At 56.0% G+C, this 21731-nt stretch overlaps 1 protein-coding gene across 1 annotated transcript; it reads left to right on the top strand.

Moving 5' to 3' along the window:
• The first annotated feature begins 1255 nt into the window (after positions 1 to 1255).
• LHX2 (LIM homeobox 2) lies at positions 1256 to 21511 on the top strand. Its single transcript, XM_037493075.1, has 5 exons — positions 1256 to 2122; positions 3594 to 3796; positions 4674 to 5077; positions 10637 to 10842; positions 20426 to 21511. Exons 1-5 carry the CDS (start codon positions 2003 to 2005, stop codon positions 20711 to 20713), a joined length of 1221 nt encoding a protein of 406 aa, XP_037348972.1. The 5' UTR covers positions 1256 to 2002; the 3' UTR covers positions 20714 to 21511.
• The last annotated feature ends 220 nt before the right edge of the window (positions 21512 to 21731 follow it).

Here is a 21731-nt window from a genome sequence, read left to right as displayed (position 1 = left end):
GGCCTCAACTCTGTGCCTTGCAAGAGAAACTGCAGAGATTCTGGCCAGCTCATCGCTTCAAATGGACCCACTTCCAAAGCAGGCTCAGGAGATGGGTCTCTGATTCGCTCCTTTGGTTTTTCTCTACCATCATTTTTTATTTCCTCAGTCCCACGGTCACCACACATCTGAAGACACTCTGGGTTGAGCCTGAAGTCTGGGAGCTGGGGTGATCATTGGGAGTCACCCCACAGGCTATAGGTTGTTGGTCCTTGGAGAGTTGGTGCAGCCAGGTGGCAGGATGGATTGGCGTCCCCTGCTGGGTCTGTAGTGATGCACCCAGCGAGGCCGAGCATGGCCCGGGGGTCTTTAAGAACCCGGTGATAGCGAATGTATCTGCAGTAGGAAAGTTTGTAGTAGGAGTTGCTGGAGAGGGAAGAGAGTGATGAAAGAATTTGTTTGGTGCCTACTTTGTTGCAGGCATCTTACGGCCCTGATCGCTTTCCTTCATCATCTCCTCGCGGAGGGGCCGTCTTTGTCCCTCTTAAGAGATCATGAAGAGGCTAGGGGAAGTTAAGGCACATGTCTAAGGTTACACTGCATGCACATGGTAAAACTGGGATTGGAAACCGTGCCGTTTCTAGTCCCTACAGCCAGGCTCACACTCCCTCTTCCAGGCCGGGGAGAAACCCGGGAGGAGGAGTCAGGCACGCGCTGGGCCGCACCTTGGGCCCCAGCTCGCTCGTTGCAAGCAAGATGCTCTCTGACCCTCTCCTGGGAGTCAGCGCTCCAGCCCGCTCCGGCCGCTTCGGCTTCGTCGGGTCTTCAGAGCTGCCCGCAGCCCGGAGGGCGCGCCGCGGGCCGGCGGCGGGCTCCGCAGCTCTGCCCCGGGCTTCGCTTCCCGGCCTCCCCCGCCGGTGCCTGCGGCTGCGGCTCCCCGCCGGAGCGAGGGGCGTCCGCGCTCTCCGAGCATCCTCGGGCTGCGCCTTCCAGGCAGGGGGGCGGCGGGGAGCGGGGGCTGCATTTTCCTTCCCGAGGAAATCGCAGGAAACTGTCGGGAGCTTAAAAACTCCGAGCCCCGCGCTCCCCCCGCCCCGCGCCCTCCCTCGGCCTCGCCCACCGGCTCCGCCGGCGCCGCGCGCTCCCCCCGCCGGCCCTCCCGCCTCCCGCCTCCCGCAGCACGCGCGGCCCGGGCCGGCGCGGCGGCCAATGGCGGGGCGGCAGGACGTGATGTCAGGCGCGGCCGTAGAAAAGGCGCGGACGCTGGGCTGGCGCGGACTGCAGAGCCGGGCTGGGCTCGGCGCGCTCCGGGAGAGCGTTGCGCGCGGCGGGGCCCGCGGCCGGCGGCTCCTCCTCTCGCCTGCTCCTCCTCCGTCTCCTCCCCGCCCGCCCGCCTCCCCGCCCCTCCTCCTCCCGCGGCTCTTCCTCCTCCTCCTCCTCGTCAATCCTCCCGGTGGCTCGGCTCGGCTCGCGGGCTTCGGCGCACCCCGACTCCAGCGCCGACCCGGCGCCCGCGCGGGGCGTCCTGGCCTGGGGGCGCACCCCGGGCAGGGCACGGGTCCAGACCGCCGGGCCGCCGCGGGCGCCGCGCCGCCCCGGGGTGAGCCCCGACCGCAGCCGTCGCAGCCCCGGGCGGAGTTTGCGCGGGTGCGTTTGCGCCCGGGGCGCCGGAGCCCGGCGAGCGATGCCCGCGGCGTGAAAGCGCCCTCGGCGGGCGCCGACCTCTGCCCTCGCCTCCCGCCCCCAGCCCCCAGCCCCCGCCCGGTGCCCTCGTGACCCTGGCTTTGGCGCCGCCGCCCAGGCGCCCCGCGATGTAGCTGCCCCCGCGCCTCGGCGGGAGGCGTCCTGGCCCGCGGGCGCCCGGGGCCCGGAGCCCGGCCTGGGGGCGCAGCCGAGCTCGGGCGGGGCCGGGGCCGCGGTGGCGATGCACCGGGTCCGTTAGCGCCGGGAGCGCCGGGCAGCTGAGCGGGGGCCAGCCCTGCCGCGGAGGAGCCGCGCCCCCGGCCCCGCCGGTCCCGCCGCGATGCTGTTCCACAGTCTGTCGGGCCCCGAGGTGCATGGGGTCATCGACGAGATGGACCGCAGGGCCAAGAGCGAGGCTCCCGCCATCAGCTCCGCCATCGACCGCGGCGACACGGAGACGGTAGGCGCGCGGCTGCGGGGTCGAGTCGCAGGCTGGGGCAGGGCCGGGCCGCTCTGCGCCTCTGCTCTCCGAAGTTTGGGGGCGCTTTGGGGAGCGTCCTTCGTGCAGTGCGGGACTGAGCGCCGGGGATCCGCGGGCAGGATGCAAGGTCCGCCGTTCCCGGCTGCGGGGAAACCCGGCTGCTGGGGCGCAGGAGGGAAGCGAGGTTGGAAGCGAAATTTCAGCCCCGGAGCGTGGAAGAGAGCTTTTCTCCCGAAGTGGGAGCGAAGGCGCGCCCGTGGCCCGAGAGGGCTCCCTTCTCACTTCGCGGGGCCCTCGGGTCTGCAGCCGCGCGCTCTCCCCTCGGCTCTGCGGCTGGCGGCGCCGGCGGCGCGGGGAAGGGCAGACCCACCCAGGGCGCTCGGGCTCCAGCCGGCCCGCCCGGCCGCTCCGGGGTTCCCTCCCTAGCGCAGGTTCAGGGGTGCAAGTGTTCAGGGCCAGCACTTTCGTCTGACTGCGTCCCTGGCCTCCTGGCCAGCCCACCGTGGCCAGACCGGGACTCGGAGTTCAGGCTGCGGCCTGGCTCTCGGGAGACAGACAGTTTGGACTCCACACCTGGGTCATGGGGCCTAGCCCCGAATAGCCACTTTCGTGCCTCAGATCTCCCCACCCCGGGGCAGAGAAGTTGCCCGAGCTGGGCCCAGAAGTGACCTTTAGAAGCCAGGGGAGGTTGGCAACGCCGGGGAAGCTCCTCCACTTGGAAAACAGGAGCTGCAGCCTGGGTGCCTCTGGCTTCCCAGCTCTTCCTCTGGGCTTAAACCCACTCAGCCTGTCAGTTTGGTTAGGGGAGGGTTTGGAACCGGCCTGTGGGCACTCTGAGACTTTGAGGGTGCCTCTTCACCCCACTCACTTGCTCCAGGACCTAAGAGGCCCCCGCCGGGTGGCAGAAGGGCAGGCCGGGGAAGAGGTTGCCAGACCTGCCCGGGGTTAAACCTTTGGCTCAAGAACCCAGCTATCTCTGGAGCGGGGGCCAGGGACTCTGCCAGGTCTCCCAGTCTGCAGGAAGGGCGACTTTTCATGGTCTTCTCACCTTTTTTCCTGCCTCTCCTCTTGACTCCCTTAAGAAATAGTTTGGGAGGAGCTTTCGGAGGCTTCACTGGAGTTTACCCGCCGCCCCAGTCCCCCAACACAACCCCAGCCTTCCTGGAAGAGGGTGGAGGGCACTGGAGGGGGAAATAAGAAGGGAGATCTGTCTAGGCCAGCAGCCTGGCCTGGGCCGGTGGCCGCTTTGCTCTGCGTGGGCCACCAGGGTTCCGAGCTTCCTGAATGTGGGCCTTTGGGGGTGGAGGAAGCCGCTGCACAGCCTGGAGGCCCCCTCAGCGTTGAGGTCTAGCCCGAAGGCTGGAGGGAGCTGCGGGTGCCTGTTTCCCTGCAGCGGTGGGACTGCAGGCTGACGCCGGTGCTGCCATCTCCCACCTCCCTCCCTCCACAGACTATGCCGTCCATCAGCAGTGACCGGGCTGCGCTGTGCGCTGGCTGCGGGGGAAAGATCTCTGACCGCTACTACCTGCTGGCGGTGGACAAGCAGTGGCACATGCGCTGCCTCAAGTGCTGCGAGTGCAAGCTCAACCTGGAGTCGGAGCTCACCTGTTTCAGCAAGGATGGAAGCATCTACTGCAAGGAAGACTATTACAGGTAGCTCCCCACCTCTGCACCCCCCCATCTTGGAGAAATCTTGCCTGTAATTGTTATCCTCCAGTGTCAAGGGAGGATTCCCTCCCTAGATCCCCCCCTTCTTCAAACCAGCATGAATTGGGCGCAGCCTTTTAAAACAGCAACGTGGGGGACTCTTGGAAAGATCTGTGAAGGGCAGGACCCGGTGAAAAGTAGAAGCAGCCCTTTTCTGAGCTTAGACTGTAAATACACTTGGGTTGGGGGTTCTGGCACCCCCTTCCCTTTGAAGTTTCTGGGGTCAGCCAGAAGGCAACCCCAAACCCGGGCAGAATGGGTTAGTGTGGAACAAAGTTGGAGGGAGAGCAGCTCCGGGGATGGGCTTGGGGTTTCTCTGGGTCCTGGTGGAGGAGAGCATGGGAGTTGGCCAGGAGTAAAGAGCCCGGATCGCCAGCAGGTCCGGGGAAGCTTGTCTCTTCCTTCTGGGCTTAGGGTTAGGGTCTGTTTGTGTGCCCTCTCCTTTCTCTCTCCTCTGTGGTTCTTCCGCCTCACCAGGGGCAGTAGCATGCCCGTGAGCTGACTTGGCTGTGGGGCAGCAGCAAAGTGTGTGGAAGGGGCAAGTGAGGAGTTTTCTCCCACTTCTAGGCAAAGGCTTCCTAGGGCATGTGCAGGCTCTGGGTAAAGGAGGCGCCTTTGTAGGCATGAAAATAATTAGGGGAAACTGTTTCAAGGTGGGTCCATACCTGGGTCAAGTCTAGTTCCCACTTCCTCTGTCCTCTAAGTGAAGAAACCCCCTTCCCCACCTTAAGAGGAGATCCCCCCAGGGGCAGCACCCAGAGGAGGGGTATGGGGGGTACCCAACCGTGTGTCCCCACAGTCCCTCCCTCGGTGGTCCCTACAGGCGGTTCTCTGTGCAGCGCTGCGCCCGCTGCCACCTAGGCATCTCGGCCTCGGAGATGGTGATGCGTGCTCGGGACTTGGTCTATCACCTCAACTGCTTCACGTGCACCACGTGTAACAAGATGCTGACCACGGGTGACCACTTCGGCATGAAGGACAGCCTGGTCTACTGCCGCTTGCACTTCGAGGCGCTGCTGCAGGGCGAATACCCCGCGCACTTCAACCACGCCGACGTGGCTGCGGCGGCAGCAGCAGCCGCTGCGGCCAAGAGCGCGGGGCTGGGAGCTGCCGGGGCCAACCCGCTGGGTCTTCCCTACTACAATGGAGTGGGCACCGTGCAGAAGGGGCGGCCGAGAAAGCGCAAGAGCCCGGGCCCGGGGGCGGATCTGGCGGCCTACAACGCTGGTGAGTGCTCGGCGCGGCGAGCGCCCCCTCCTTCCCCAGGTAGGGTTGGGCGAAAAGTCTGGTGCTGTTGGAAATGTCTGGGGCTCCTTGGGCCTCTGGCCCGGGCAGATCTCAGCGCACAAATGTCTGCTCTCTGGATGCTCGCCCTTAGCTGCCCTAGGCCCTCAGCACCCGGAGAGCTGGCAGGAGGGACAGGAGCCCCCCCCCCCAGTTCTGGCCCACGCGCCCCTGGCTGGAAAGCGGGAGGACGTGGTGCGTTTGTGTGTCGCTGTCTGAGCCGGGCCTCATCACAGAGAAAATGTTTAGACGCGGCGTTTTGGTTTGTGCCTTTCTCCCACTTTGCTGAATCCAAAGTGCAAGGAGCTAAAGCAGAGAGGAGCTGACGCCGAACAGTCGCTGGGGTGGTGCAGCCGAGGGCGGGGAAGCCGGTGGGTGGGTGGGTGAGCGGGGCAGGGTGGCAAGGGTCCCAAGAGAAAGAACTGGCGGTGGCCAGGGGCGCGGAGCTTGGCCTGGCGCGCAGCCGGGTCATTAAAATGTCCTCAGGGCTGCAGGCTCGGGAAAACGTGGGCCCAGGAGCCTTTGGAGTCAGGGCAGTCCGGTGCCAGGCCTGACCCCCCTGCTCCGCCAGGTCTCGGTTTTCCCCCGACTCCTTCCTCCCAGTTCCGGGCGCCAGCGGGGCGTTTGGACGGGAGCCGCGACCCTCGGAAACCTGTGCCCGCCCGGGGATGAGACCGCAGCAGGCCCGGCCTGTCCCGGGGCAGGGTGGAGGGCTCGTTTCGCATTTCCTGCGTCTTTGAACCCCAGGCCGTTCTGGGAGAGGCTCTGCCCCCTCCCGCGCCGCCCCTCCCGGCTCAGGACAGCTGTGGATTTTCTGAGGCCCGCACATTGAACCTTCAACATCTGCCCGAAGTCTGCACGGCCGGGAGAGGTTTATGACTCCCGGGGCTTCCGAAAGAGATAGTTTATTTGCAATGATTTTCTTTCTTTCGTTTGCGACAGAATCAGATTAGGGCATTTCGTGGTTTTTTTTTTTTTTTCCCTCCTTTTCCCTTTAGTCCAACGAACAAGTGGTAACAAAACAAAACAAAAACAAACCCAGGGCTGTGCGGCGAGGGCGGCCATGGGAAAGAAGTCAGGGTTATTTGGATCTTTAAAAATCTGAGCTGGCTGGGGAGGAAGATGCGAGCCCGCGAGGGTCCCTTGTTCGCTCCAACGAAGTTGCTTGTTGGAGGATCGCGGGCGTGTGTCTCCCTGTGCAGAGCTGCGGGGGACGCTCGGCCCCCCGTCTGGAAAATGGCGAAGTGGGATTTAAGATTTGTTGAAGGCTGTACCAGAGATGCCGCTCTCTGAAATTTCCATCCCTCATCCATCACCCTGAAAATTGACTAAACCAAATCCAGGCCAGGTCCCCCCAAACAAAGCCTCGCCTATTTATCAAGTGGGGTGGGCCTCCGTAGGAAGCAGCTGGCGGCCTCAGCCGCAGGGCGGGGAGGGAGTGGGATTATGTCTTCCCCCAGCAGCGGGTTTGCACCCCGGTTTAGAACTGAAAGGTACAAGGTACAGAGATTTATTTGTGCTTTTTGCTGCTCCCCTACCTTCCCTGGGGGGACCGCCAGGGAACAGGGATGTAGCTGGAGGCTGAGTTTCAGGGGAGCTGGCGCCTCTTCAAGACATTCCCCACTTTGTCCCCTCTCTCTTTTCTTTTATCCCTTCCTGCGCTCTTGGCTCTTGGTCCCCATGTCTCTTTCCCTTTCTGTCAGTCTCTCTCTCTCTCTCTCTGTCTCTCTCTCTCTCTCTCTCTCTCTCTCTCTCTCTCTCTCTCTCCTTTTCTCTCCCTTCTTGTCTCTCTCCCCTGGAGCGGAGCACCTCTCTGGTCTTGGCTGGGGCTTCCAGGACTCTTGGAAACTGGGCACCCAGCACAAGGTGGTTGTGCTGCTCGTTGCCCCGCGCTCCCTGGAAGAGGTTGGGAGAAGGGGGCAGCTCCCTCACCCGCTCTGGGCCCAGCCAGGCCTGCCCCGTAGGACTTCTGTCCTCGTCTGCCCCTCCCGGCATGGGCAGAAGAGAAATCACCGCAGTGTGGGCCGTGGGGGTGGGGGTACAGAAGGAGCCATTGGGGGGGGCGGTGTACGGGCTTGTCCTCGCATGTTTGCGACAGTGAGGACACGAACTTGTTGGTGTGGCTGGCCCACACCAGGGGTCCTGCCACAGTGACCTCCTGAAAAACTCAAGGCTCTGGGGGACAGTTTGGTGGAGGACCAGCACCCTGTTAAAGGGCAGTGAGCCCAGGCAGCGCAGCAGGGGCGCCGTCCGGTGCCCTGGACCTTTGGTGGCTTAGAGAAGGGCAGGCGGAGCCTGGGGCCACAGGGTCCCCAAGTCCTTTTGGGGCTGGGAGCCCGCAAGGCCCTTCTCCAGGTGTCCCTTGGGCAGGCGTCGCCTTGTGCGGGAGGCGGAACTGAAACCTCCCCCTCACCCCCAGCCCTGAGAGGGGCTGCCTTGGGCCAGGGGCGCAGGCTGGCGGGGCGGCCCGAGCCCTCGAGGGGCCCCAGCACGAAGTTGGCGCCGGGTTGGTGCACCCCGGCCCGCCGAGTCCCGCGCGGACTGCCGGACGCCAGCCTCCCCCAGCCCCAGCTTTTTGTGTGTGTGTGCCTGGCGGCGTAATTACTGATTTGATTCCAATCCATTATTTAGACAATTGAACCTACAATCTCGTCTTTAGTAAAATGAGGCGAAGTCAGATTTGATTACAGGTTCAGTCCCAGCGACAAGAGCTCGAAACCCGATGGGTTAATAACAGATCACGAGTAAATTATTCATGATTTTACGAGCTCTTTAGCTCCATTGAATCGGCCTAATTGAGAGGAAAAAAAAAAAAAAAAGGAGAGAGAAAGCGCGGTCCTCCCCCGCCCCTCAGCCCCTCGCTCCTCCCCGGATCCGATCCTGGGGAATCTCGACCTGGCCCCGGGGGTGTCGGGGGCGGGAGCGAGGGGGCCTGGGGCACCAGCCAACCGAGGCGGAGGTAGAACTCCTCTTGCCCTCCCAGCAACCCCCCAGTAATTGTGCCCAGGTCCTCCTGCCTCGGACCCTTTCCTGTTCTCCACCCCTCGCACTGGTCAGGCTTTGGAGCAGGCCCGGGGCTGGGACTGGGTCTCCCGGAGACCTGGGATTCAGGTCCCTGTGCCAGCCCCGCAGCACGCACCGTCCCAGGCCCTCCTAGGCTTCCCCCTCCGGCGCTCTCTGCGTGTCTCCCGGTGTCCTGCCGTCTTTGTAGCCGTCTCCCGTCCTCCCACCTCCGCTGCTTCCCCACTGTCTCTCCTGTCTTTATTTTTCCTGGCTCTGTCCATCTTCTCCCCCAACCCCCCTTCTTTCCGCGCTCTCCAGCCCTCGCCTTTCCACCCCGTCTCTTTCTTTCCTTTCTCTGCCCTTTCTGTTTTCCTCCCCGAACCACCTCCCCTCATCTAGACCTCACTCAGGGCACATCCCTTGGGTGTTTGGGGCGCTGGGGTCCCCACGGAGCTCATTAACAGCAGCAAGGCCCAGGTGGGGGCTGGGCTGAGGGATGGGCCCAGCGATCCCCTGTGGGGAGGCCTGCCCCACCCCCAAGGAGCTGGGGACTGGGGGCAAGAAAAGGGTCCCTCCCCAGAGCCCAGGGCAGGGCAGTTTCCACAGATCACGTTTGGAGTAATTCTCTGATCCCCTGTAAATTGCCAGACCCATTCTTTACTCTGGGCACTCTTGGTGGGAGTGCAGTCCTTGTGGGGGACTTGGGTGCATTCGGGACGGTGTCCTAAGGATGTGCAGTTGTTTGGGGGCAACTCATAGGAACAAGACCCATGTCTTGTAATTTCTTTGTCTAAGGGGCTACTCCCCACCTGGGCGGGGGGTGAGTAGGTCACCCCAGAACAGGAGTACGTCTAATGTCATTGTCAGATAAAATGCAGAATGCCCAGTTATGTTGAATTACTGGTAAAATGTTGTTTAACAAATAATACGTTTGGGTCAGCGTATCCCCTGAAGTTTTGGCGTTTTAAATAAACAACACTTTTTTTGTATAGTGCATGCCATGCAAATTTGAACTTTTAGGCAAACGACAAACACATTTTTAGTTGAGATATGTCCTGTGCAATGCTAGAGACATACTAAATAATTATTCATTATTTATCTGCAATTCAAATGTAACCAGACAACCTGGATTTTTATTTGCTAACTCTGGCAGCTCTATTATGGGCATGTGATGGAACAGCAAATATATTCCCAGTTGCCCACTTTAGGGGGACTGAATTCATCTCCCACGAGGCTTTTCCCCAAGTCAGACCTGCTGTATGGGCTGGCTGGGGATGTGATGGGGGGATCTAGGAGAGGGGTCCTGCATCCTCCCCCCATTAGACCCCAGGTTGCCAAGCAACATTCCGAGGCCCCAGGTTTCTGCCCCTGCCCCCTCACCCCAGTGCCTCCCCGGGCTTTGGCAGCCAGGTCCCAGCTGGGCCCCTTCTGAATGGAAATGGTGTCCCCATAGAGAGTCGCGCTTCATTTGTGCCTGCCTTTGTGGTGGAGTGGAAGGAGCGCAGAGGGCTTCAGTGTTGAATGTAGGCTCAGTGGTTGCCAGTGTTGGGCTGGGTGTACCTGACTTCATTTCTCTTCCATTGGGTTCCTCATCTAAAGTGGGGTGAATGGCAGGAGTCACCCCTTGCAGCATAGGGCCGGTCCTGCGATGTCTGTAAATCAGAGGCGCAGCCTTGGTGTCTAAAACGTATTAATTTCTTCCTCCAGCTCCCTTCCCTTTCCAGTTAGAGTTCTGTCACGTAACTTCCTCGCTGGTCCCATTGGTAAAGCTGAGAAACAACTGCCGCACAGGGCAGTGGTGAGGATTCAACTGTAAAAGTACGATTTTTCTGTCAGCCCAGTGCCGTGTCAGGGGCTATGCGGTACTCTGGGGTGTGGGAACTGTTGGGGGTGAAGTGAAAGTGAGTCCAGAGATGCCGACAGCGACTTCTAGGTGCCTGCCTCAGACCCTGGGGGGTGGGGAGACATGGGAACAGCCCCCCTCCTCAGGGAGACTGGGGGAAACAGGAAGAGCGTGGACTTGGAGGTCCCCCAGCTGCGTCTGCAGTGGAGAGACTTCCCTTTCGGAGTCTCCATTTCAACATCTGTAAAGAATAAAGCCTGGCTCGCAGGTTGTTTGGAGGATTCAATGCAAACGTGCATGTAAACTCCTTTAGCACATCATCTAGAGTTGAAAAAGCCACCAACAAGTTGTAGCTGTTATTATTGTTGTTGTTGTAACACGATGGCTTAGAATACTTTTTGTATTACCCTCCGGCTGGATTTGAATCCAGCATTTTCTAATGGAGGGGCCCTGGGCGGGTTGTCCCTGGAGTTTCAGATTCCCCTATAAATCCACAAAATGGGGATAATATCTCCGTCCTAGTTAAGGGCGCAGCAGGCAGTGTGGTCCCCAGGCTGGAAACATTTAGGGCCGGGGGCGGTGGGCGTGGACTGGCAGCCTGGGCGGTGGGTGGGTGGGTTGGGAGGTTCACCTGCCGCCTCTGGTCCCCTCCCCAGCGCTGAGCTGCAACGAGAACGACGCGGAGCACCTGGACCGCGACCAGCCCTACCCGAGCAGCCAGAAGACCAAGCGCATGCGCACCTCCTTCAAGCACCACCAGCTTCGGACCATGAAGTCTTACTTTGCCATTAACCACAACCCCGACGCCAAGGACTTGAAGCAGCTTGCGCAAAAGACGGGCCTCACCAAGCGGGTCCTCCAGGTCAGCCGGGGCCAGGCTCAGGGTGGGGGCGTTGGCGGCTTCCCCGGGCTTGGGGTGGAACCCCACGGCCACCGAGGGCCTTGGAACCACCTTCTGCCCTGTGTCTCCCTTTTTTATTTGTTTTTCTCTGTTCTCTTTCCCCATCTCATCTGTATCTGTGTTTCAGTTTTTCCCCAACTTGATGTCATCACGACTCTTGCTCCTCGATTTTTGTTCTGTGTATTTCCTTCCGTCCCTGTCTCCACACTGTCTCTTTTTTGTAAACGATTCTCAGTTGCTATTTATTCCTCCAGTGACAGGCAAATAGGTTCCTGTTGCAAAAGGGTTATGTATTTTAGATAAATTCAGAGTCCACCACCCCTACCTTGGCCCCTTAGCCCAGGACGCCCATCCAAGGCAACTGCTTTAACCTCTTTCTAGCTCCAGTTTCTTTTTTTTTTTTTTTTAAGTTTTATTTATTTATGCATACGAGAGCTGGGGTACAGGCCAGAGATGCAAGGGGTAAAAGGATTAACTAGAGACAGAGTGGGGAGCAGAACAGGCAGATTGACTGAAACACACTGCTGAGGGGAGCAGCGGGCGAGACAGGAGAGGTCTGCTGAGCCATGTGGGTTGCTGCCTGGCCGGCTGGGGGTGGAACTCGTGCTGCAGGGGCTGCGGATCGCTTCATAGTGCTGGCTTAACCTGTTGTGCCACCAGGGAGGCCCCTAGCTCCAGTTTCTTTCTGTCTCTCCCTAGATTTTTCTTCTTCCTTTTTGTAGTCTCCCAGGCTGTCCCAGCAGCGAGGTGTGGTGGGGGACAGGAGGAGGAAGGGATTGTAGCAGAGTCCCCGGATAGCCCAGGATCTTGCTCAGGGCTGCTCCGGGGTACTGGAGAAAGTAGATGGGTGTCTTTGAAACTAAGCAGAGTCCTACTTGTTGGAGAAGACTTGGAGCTCCCAACACATTCCCAAAGGGCTCGCTATCACCTCCAAGATGGATGTTAGCCCTAGTTTGGGGAATCTGAGACTCCTGAATAACCCAAACTCCCGGTACCCCCTTGCGAGTTCTTAATCTTCAGCTTCTTCTCTTCCTCATTTCATGGTCCTGGGCAAGTCACTTAACTCATGTGAGCTTCGCTTTCCTCACATGTAAAATGGACATAATAAATGATCTAGACTGCAGGCGACTGAGATGCTGTAAGTGTCCACAGTGGATGGTAGCCAATAATATTAACTAGCTTAATTAACTAATAATAACTGGCAAGAATGATAATTCTGGTTGCTGGACTTCAATTTCCCCATCTGTGCCAAGATAAGGCAGGAGAATATCTCCCTGTGTAGCAAGTTTGCAGTTTGTACCTCAGAAAGTATGATTATAGGGACGAAATGTGTGGTTTTGGCTTAGAAAACAGAGATGAAGGGACTGTTGGTAGTCTCGGGACAGGACTGGCAGGTGCTGGGTTCCAGTCCAACCCCCAGGTCTTCAGGGATTGAGGGCAACCCCGAGGGGGTGAGGGCGAAGTGGTGGACAGGGAGGGCTGCCTGGCAGCCTGAAGTTTTCCTGTCAGCTAATCAGGAAACAAAAACCACTTTCTGGATGGAAGCAGTGGCAGGATGGGACTCGGGTGCAAGTCGGCAAGTCCCCTGGGGACCCCGAAGTCCACCCAGGAAACTTGGCCCTGCGGCTTGCACCCCTGTGTATCACTGAGGGATACAAGGCATCCTAGTCTCTCAGGTCCAGTGAAGTAACCTGGCAGGGTGGGAGGGTGTGTGTGAGAGCTGGCCGATTGGGCACTGAAGCTGGGCTCTGAGCCCGCCCCCTTCACTCCCCACATGCCCGCCCTGCCCGTTGGAGTCCCTTTTACCTATCCCACAGCCTGGGCTTGGGGTCTCGGGCTACCCTCATCTGTTTCCCTGGGACTTTTCCTCCTTGGTGGCCCCTCAGTCCCTCACCCCCGGGTACATTTGGGCTGAGCCTTCAGGGCCAGCAGGCTTGTTTCTGGCTACTTTGTCTCCTCCCGCACCATGCCCCTATGGTGTGTGGGGACTTGGGGTTAGGAAGAGCTGGACTGAGCAGGACGTGGATTTGTTTCTGTTGTGCACTGGCAGTGTCTTGAGTAAATTAGTTACATTCTCTGAGCCATAATTTTGTCATTTGGAATATGGGCACAGAGCTCTTCCAACCAGCCAGATTAAATGAAACCAGGAGGAAGTGCCCATTGTGGAGTCTGAGTCTGAGGCAGGAGCCGGGCCCCGCTGGCCTCGGTTGCTTGATGTCCAGCACCGTTATCTCTCCTCTGAGCAAATGTCTATTGGCACCAGTTCCTGAGGACATGGAGGTGAATGCACCACAGGCCTGGCCCTGAAGAAATGCACCTGTTAGGTGTGGAGACAGACCCACAGTCAGCTTCCCCAGAGTGTGATCAGTATGTGTGTGGGTGGAGGGTGTCTGGGAGTCCAGGGAGGGATTCCCTACCCTATAGGTTTGCCTGAGGGCCCTCAGAGAATGCTTGCCCTGTCCCCTCCTCCCCTAGAATCCTGGCCAGGCTGCTCACCCTGCATGTCCCTGGCTACCCTGGGGACTCAGGAAAGCCAGGATTGGGGGCCAGGCAAGGGGTAACACACTGGCTGTTACAGTGTGTCTCCAACCAATGACTGTTTGGGTGTCTGTGCGTTAGGCACTTGGAAAGGCCTGAGAAGCATTTTCTGGCTGAGTCCTTCTTGTCCGAACTGATGCTCTCTCCTCGCCCACTGCACGGATGAGAAAACTGAGTCCAAATGGTTTCCACTTGGCACTCTCTGCTAGTGAGCAGCAGAGCTGGCTCCTAGTCCAGGCCCAGGTGATGAAAGCACACTGCTCTTTCTCCCCTATGCCAGCCCAGTGCTGTCTCTGTTATTTAGGCCTGTATATTGTTGGGTCGGAGGGAATGGCCATAGCCCTGGGCCTTCAGGACCCCTGTTCTCCCTCCTCCCACACCTCCAGCTCTACCGCACAAATCCTTACTGTTCCCTAGTAGCATGGCCACTCATGATTATGCAGCAGTCTGCAAAGCATTATCGTTCCCACTCATATACCCTAACATTTTCCTGCCCATTTTACAGATGCGAAACTTAAACAGTAGTGAGATGAAGTGGGTCCAGGAGCCCCAGGGCCCCGGAGCCAGGCATTGGCAGGGTCGGTTCTCTCCCAAGCTGCTGAGGGACCAGCTGGGAAAGTTGGGGTGGAAGCAGCTTGGGCCAGGCAGCTGGTGGTGTGGTTTTGGAAGGTAACAGACTGATTGAAATCCTCTGTGCCTCAGCGGCAGTGTTATTTGGGCTCTTTATTTTTTTGAAGATTTATTTATATATGCATACAAGAGCTGGGGTACAGGCCAGAGGTGTGGGGGAATGGAAGGATTCACCAGAGACAGAGCGGGGAACAGAACAGGCAGATGGACCGAAGTACACTGCTGAGGGGAGCAGCGGGCGAGTCAGGAGAGGTCTGCTGCGCCATGTGGGTAGTTCCCTGGCTGGCCAGGGATGGAACTTGTGCAGCAGTGGCTGCGGACAGCTTCATCGGTTGCGTCTTAATCCCTTGCACCACCAGGGAGGCCCTATTTGGGCTCTTTAATGTTTCCTCTCTGAGCCCAGTTTATCTGTGAAACAGGGATGATAATAGTTTTGACCTTGAGAATTCCTAAGGATTGAGACAATGAATGGGAAACCTCCAGCGTGGTGCGTGCTGGTAAAATAGTTACTCATCACTTGTCTGCACCAGCTTAATGGCACTAGGCCTGGGGTGCCCACTGCAGACTGTGGTCCTGTCAACCCTGTAGGGGCAGGTTCAGGTAGAAGCTATAGAGTGCGTTTATGCGTGTAGGGAGGGTTCTAGGCTTTTACTGAGTCTGAGAGTTACGAGCACAACAACACGGTAGCCCTGGGATGCAACATCCCTGTGGAATTTGGCGTCATTTTGATGTGAGGTCCAGACTCAGCTCTTCCACTTTCTTGCTGACTGATCCTGAGAAAGTGACATAACCTCTCTGAGCTACAGTGGTCTCAACTGCAAAATGGGGATGATCACAGCACTTCGCTAGGTACTGGGATACAATGACCATAAGAGTAATTTATAAAATATATTTTAGAGATGAGTGCACATTCGTCTCTCACACAAATTGACATAGTGGGGCTCAGTTGACCAACCTCTTTTGCGCAGAGTAGGTGATAATTTAAAAATTATCTTTATTGTGCAAATGAGGACACAGAGGCATAGAGAGGCTGGGACCTTTGCCCTGAGGCTTCCCAGCTAGAAAGTGATGCCAGCCAGATGGGTCTGATTGCAAAGTTCTTTCTGGTTTAGCCCAGCACAGTGGTTGTGACCCTCAGCCCTTGGGTCTCGGGACAGAATGCAGCAGAAAATACAGGAGAGAGGTGAAGGAGTGGTCATTGATGCCAGTCCTGACAGGAAAGCAGGAATTCTGCTGAAAAATCCTAGGCACATACAGTGCTCAAATTTGTCACCCTCAATAGCAAGACTTTATAATGCTCACTTTCCACTAATGGGCAATGTGGCCAGCATGAGCCCTTGGACAGAGATCTGTTGAGACATTGCAAGTACGTGGGGACTGTTCCTCAGCACATAGGTCTCCTCTGAGTCATCTCTTCCTGGGAAGGCAGAATATTGAGGTGCCCTGTGCTTGGAGAGGGAAGTAGTGAGCTGATTGATTTGGATGGGTGAGGGCCTCCATAGCATTCCTGGTGAGACTTAGAAAGAAAATATATTTTGACCACCAACAATTTAAAAAGATTCTTCAGGTGACTAATTAGTGTCACCAATCTGCAAGAGAACTCAGGAGCCCAGAACTCTAGCTTCCTCTGTTCATTGGCTAATTCATCAGACGACCCTCTGCCATGTGCTTGGTGGGACACATGACACTAAGGTTTCAGAGATGAGCCAGTGACCAGCCCCCACCAGATCACAGACTCCAAAAGGGGAGACAGACATACAACAAGGCGTTGTATAAATAATGGTAATTACATTAATTTCTGTTTTTCCGTGTGTTTGAAATGTCTCATTATAAACATCTTTTCAACAATTCAGGAGCAAAGGAGTTTGGGAAATGCTAAAGATTAGCCATGTCTTTCTCTTAGAGAGCAGAACATATTAGCATTAATACCAGCATCGAGAAATCTTGGAGACTCAACTGTGTCTAATCTGATATTTCCCAGAACTTGGCTGCAGAACCCTTACTTAAAACTTGACAGAAATAAAATGGAAGAAATGCTAGGAAGGAAAAACCCAGGGGTGCAATGAGAGCGCATAACACAAAGAGGGAGTCAGGGATGGTTTCCCAGGGGAGGTAAGGTTTAAAGGGCCATTCTCTTCAGTGCTTACAGTGTCTGTTTCCCCACCTGTCACCTGGGGAGAATGAGCATTGTTCTGTCATTTTCACAGGCCTGTGAGGGGGGTGGGTGGTAGCCCAGCTAGTCATGGGCAGTCTAAGCAGGATGGAGCATCATAGATGACTTGGCATGAACCTTTCTTTTTAGCAGAAATTGCAGCCCAGAGAGGTGGAGTGACTTGCCCAAGGCCCCACAGCAAAGTAGCTGCAGTTCTGGAGCTGGAACTAAGGGTTCGTGATGTCCCGTCTGATGCTTATTAGTTTTGCTTCTTTACAGAAAACTTTTTTTTTTAATTTATAAAATAATAGAACTACCCTATGAATAGAAGAACTGGGCAAAAATGGCTTGAATAAGAACACAGGAAAGCAGTGATCCAGATGTGCAGTTTAGGGTTAGAGCAAGGGCTGGGCCCTGTGCCTCCATCTCTGCACCTGGCAGGGAAATCAGTGTCTACCTCGGAAGGCACCAATATGAAATCGGAGGTGTACAATGCTTTGAACTTGGCTGAGACAATGCCTGGTGCTTATGAGTGAATATTATTTTCTTTACAAAGTTGCAGTCCCAGAGGCCACTCATTTTTTCCTCACATGACGTTTGTCACACTTCCCTGGGGCAGCACGGCGTGGCTGTCTTCCCTTCCACTTGCCCCGTCTGGTTGGACACTTTGGAGACACCATTTATTGAACTTTTTTTAATGCCACAGTGGAAATCTTTGCGCATGAAGCTTTTTTTCCCCTTTTTTGACTATTTTCCTTGAGGGGCTTGGGGGAGGGGCAAAGTGGGTTTCCCATGGGCCCTCCTGGTCTCCTTGATGATTAAATCTGGGGAAGAGGGTCTGTGAGTCAAATCCAACCTGTAGGGCCAGTTGGTACTTGAGGACACAGCATATCACAGTGTGGGTTTCCTCATTCACCTTGGACTTCCTGGGGAACCCTGGTGCACCCGCCTAAGGCGCCCCCCACAAATGAAAGAAAAGGCCGTGAGTTATCAAAATGGGTAGGAAGAGCAAGTGTCTTCTTCCTTGTTGCAGCTGCCCTAGAATTTCAGCCTGGCAGAGCCCCCAGAGGGTAGAGAAATCTCGTGGTGTGGTCCAACCCTCTTGTACAGGTGGGGAAACTGAGGCAGGTCCAGAGGTAAGGGCTTACTTGGCTGGTTGGTAGCCGAACCAGGGTTGGAAGCTCGTAGAAGTGTTCTTTCTACTGTACCACAGTTGCTAATGTGTTTATTTACCCATCCACCTACCTACCCACGCAGCCACCCATGCACCCATTTACCCATCCATCCATCCTCTCACTCGCTGCCTCACCAGGATCATGTGGTAGTGAGAGTGTGAACTTTTTATGGCAGATAATCCTGGGTTCCTGGATTCTAGTCTCAGTCTGGCCTGTGTATGACCTGGGCGAGTGACTTCACTCTCTGAGTCTGTCAGGTTCTTAATTCTATAAAATGGGGATAAAAATAGGCCCCCTCCCGGCACTTGGCTCACCATGGAGATGACCTGTGACTGTGCGTGTTAGAGGGTGGCGTGAGGTCTGGCACGTAGTAAGAGGCCCCCACACACTACCTGCTCTAACTACTATTAATTCAACATATTACGGATTCTTAATCTTTGGCAGGCCCGGTGCCATGTCCCCAGGGGCATGAAGATGACTTACACAGGGCCCCCACCCGTTAACAACCTCTTGGGAGGGAACTTTTTGAAATGTGTGGGAGAGAATTCCAGTGCAGCCCTGCTTAAGGTGAAGAGCAGAGGTCCACAACCCCCCCAGTGGCCTGGCTTGCAGTTGCTTTCTTGATTTCCGTCCATCAGATTCCCAGTGCCTCAGACCCAGCAAAGCAGCAAAGGCAGTTGTGGAAGATGGTGTCATTGTTTACAAATCACTGTTAGGGGCAACGCCAGAGAAAAAGCAAACAGCAGCTAACTGGTTCCAGCCCTTCCCAAGGGCCTGGAGCCCTGGCAGAGGAGCCGAGCGGTCCCCCCGCCCCGGGGCTTCCCCCCTCCAGCCACCGCTTAGAGAGTCGGGCACACCGGGTGCTCACGGGGTGACGTGTACTCAGGCAGGACAGTGGCAAAGGGTGGCACTGAGTCTCCAGCCCTGCTCAGCCCCCACCTGCCATGAGACTTTGAGGAGCTGCTTCTTCTCCCTGGGGGCCCCTGGGGCCTTTTCCTACCCATTTTCCCCATCAGCCACCCACTGGGCTGGATGGATGGAGACTCATCCCTGCAGATTCTGCAGACCAGGCAGGGAAGGACACCCTTACCCTAAGAAGAGCACGTTGAGGGTGGTCTGGGCAGCACTGTACTGTTTTTGCAAGTCCCCAGAAGAGGTGATGGGCTGGGCTTGGGCTGGAAGCCAGGGAGAATGTGCTTTCTTCCTGGAAGATGTAGCGTGTGGGGAGAGAGCTTTGTTTCCTGACTTCCCAGGGTCCTTGTCTCCTTCCTTACTCCGGATTCTTGCGGCTGCGTTTTTAATTGAGCCCAAATTGTATCAGGCCACCAAAAAGGCGGGTTTGAGGCCACAGGCCCCTGTAGCTGGGGTGGTCCCCAGGGGAGGGTGGGGCCAGGCGTTGGCCCTCCCCATCCTTGTCTGAGGCACTGGGAAGATAGGCAGATGCAGGCACATCTGGAAACATACAACTGGACACCCCAGAATCTGTAGACTTCCACAAGGCCTTTTGTTTTATGGGAAGGCTTCTGGCAGGGCGTTTTCCTCACGCAAAGGGAAGTGAAGGGGCCTGCCTTTTGGGCTTTTTAGTTTGGGAGACAGACACCCGCCACCCTGCCTCCTTTCCCCGCCCCTCTCAAGTCTCCACAATGGGTTGGATATCTTAGGCCTCCCCCAAAGTACCTCAGGGGCACCTGGGTACAGCCACATCTGTATGATTGGGCAGTTAAATAGCAGCATACGTGTTGGGGGGGCTGTCAGATGAGTTTCTAGGTGTGTCTTCATGCATGTGCACCAGCTCCTGTGCAAGGTGTGGGTGTCTACAGGCATCAACACCCAAGGGAAAATGAAAGGAAACCCTGATTCTCCCTGGTCACCTTTCCCAGCCACTGCCACACCTTCCTCTTGAACTGTTTTGGGACAGGTCAAGAGGGGAAATCCACAGGCCACACCTCCTCGGCTCTGCCTCGGGAGTCCCCACTCTGCTCTGCCATTCCTGAGGCCTGAAACCCAGTGGCCTTGGCTGCCACGGGGCTCTCCAGCCTTTCCCCTCTTCCTCATGACTCTTTATTGACCAAGTTCTGCATGATCTTACTCTAGTAAGAACAGTTTTCCCCACACTGCCCATGAAGCACTTTACAAACTGTACCGACAAGAACTGGTGGGATCTGGGCCTCCTTCGTGGCGCAAGGGGTTGAGATGCAACCTATGAAGCTACCCGCAGCCACTGCAGCACGAGTTCAATCCCCAGCCAGGGAGCTACCTACAAGGCCCAGCAGACCTCTCCTGACTCGCCCGCTGCTCCCCTCAGCAGTGTATTTCAGTCAATTTGCCTGTTCTGTTCCCCACTCTTGTCTCTTGTGAATCCTCTCAACCCCTGCATCTCTGGCCTGTACCCCAGTTCTTGTATGCATAAATAAATAAATCTTGTAAGTGGGATCTACTGCCCACTTAAAGGTGATGGTGGAAAATCGAATCTCAACCTTTGTGGAAAATGGCCAAGATTTGCTAGGTGTGCCTCTCCCAGAACAGTGCCGTCCAGTAGAAATGAGCCACATTTATCATCTACGTTTAAAGATTTCCAGTCACTACCTTAAAAAACAAAAGGGAACAGGTCAAGTGAATTTTAAGAATCTATTTTGTTTAGGCCCTATATAGATGCAACATGTCATTTCAACAAGTAACCAGTCCTTTTCTTTTTCCACACTAAGTCCTCCAACCTGTTGTGTGTTCTCACCTCCACACTAGCCCCTTTGGGGACGGTCACCTTGAAGGGTCCCAGTGCTGCATGTGGCTAGGATACTGCAGCATTACTCAGCTCTGGAACCTTCTAACAGGAAGAGAGACCCATGAATAAATAGCCAATTAGCAAAAAGGAAATTTTTATTTTATTAACAACAAAATAATGCCAGCCCGACCTTTTGATTTCCCCCGCCCCTCTGCACCCCATCCATTAGCATCTCTGAGCTGATCCCGGCAGGGACTGCCCGCCAGCCCGTCTGGGCCCCGGCCTGCCCGCCTGCCGGTCCCTCACCAGCCCTCCCCTCTCCCGCAGGTCTGGTTTCAGAACGCCCGGGCCAAGTTCAGGCGCAACCTCTTACGGCAGGAAAACACCGGCGTGGACAAGTCCACGGAGGCGGCGCTGCAGACCGGGACGCCCTCGGGGCCGGCCTCGGAGCTCTCCAACGCCTCGCTGAGCCCCTCCAGCACGCCCACCACCCTCACAGACTTGACGAGCCCGGCCCTGCCAACTGTGACGTCCGTCTTAACTTCTGTGCCTGGCAACCTGGAGGGCCACGAGCCCCACAGCCCCTCACAAACGACTCTTACCAACCTTTTCTAATGACTCGTGACCCCCTCCACCCCCACCCCACAATTTCTTTAAAAAAGAAATTATCTTTAGTTGAATTCCAAGTGTATTTTAAAAATAGAGGCTTTGAGCAACTAACTAACCACATTTTAGGATCTCGCCTGGAGACAGAGGAAGAAAATAATTTGCCCGACGGTCTGGCCACCGCAGCGGCGGGGCCTGAGGAATTACTTGGAAGACCTACCTGCCACACAACATTTGTGTCACTGTACAGTTTTGTGGACTGAGTGAGGAAAAACAACAGATAATTTAAGTTGGCTAGAGCTTCTGTATTTTCAAAGACTGCCACGTGCCTTAGGAATACTGTTTTATCTCCATACTTTGGATGACTTGTTCATTTTTCTCTCCCTCTTTTTCTCTCTGTATATTTATGACCAGAGCAAAAAGGTAAAAAAAAAAAAAAAAAAAAAAAAAAAAAGAAAAAAGTTTGTTACTTTGAATAGTCCTAAAAAAGAAAAAAGGAAAAAAAAAAAAAAAAAAGGAAAAAAATCAAACCCCCTCCAACGGTCGCTTTGTTGTTTTAGAATTTTAAGGTGGAAGTCTGTTCGAATATCAGAATTTGTAAAATCTAACCAGTAATAAAACCACTTATTGAAACTAGTTGATGGCGCTGCAGTTTAGTAGGGTGTGAAACTCACCAGCCTTCATCTTACCGAAGCCTAGTATTTATCTGCAATCCTGCTATGTAAGAATTTATGAACGTTTATTTATAATGTCTGTGGGGCTCCTTCTGTGTCAGACTTCGGGCTGGTTGTCAAAATTCAGAGATGAAATGGATACAGTCCCTGCCCTGGAGGAATCTAGAAAGGAGGAAGAGACAAGAAGGAATCATAATGTGATACATGTGAGGTGGCAGGTAGGTAAGCAAGATGCCATTAATTCCTTTGTTCTTTCAGATATGAACTAAGCAGGCCCTGCAGGATACCTGTGACACAGAGGTCATCTCACCTGCCTTTTCTGCTCTTCTCTGGACCAGAAGATGTGTCAGGCC

Source organism: Talpa occidentalis, unplaced genomic scaffold (assembly GCF_014898055.3).
Source record: "Talpa occidentalis isolate TD23 unplaced genomic scaffold, MPIMG_talOcc4v2.1 talOcc4.7, whole genome shotgun sequence".
Lineage (NCBI taxonomy): Eukaryota > Metazoa > Chordata > Mammalia > Eulipotyphla > Talpidae > Talpa > Talpa occidentalis.
This window is presented reverse-complemented; position numbering and strand designations above follow the sequence as displayed.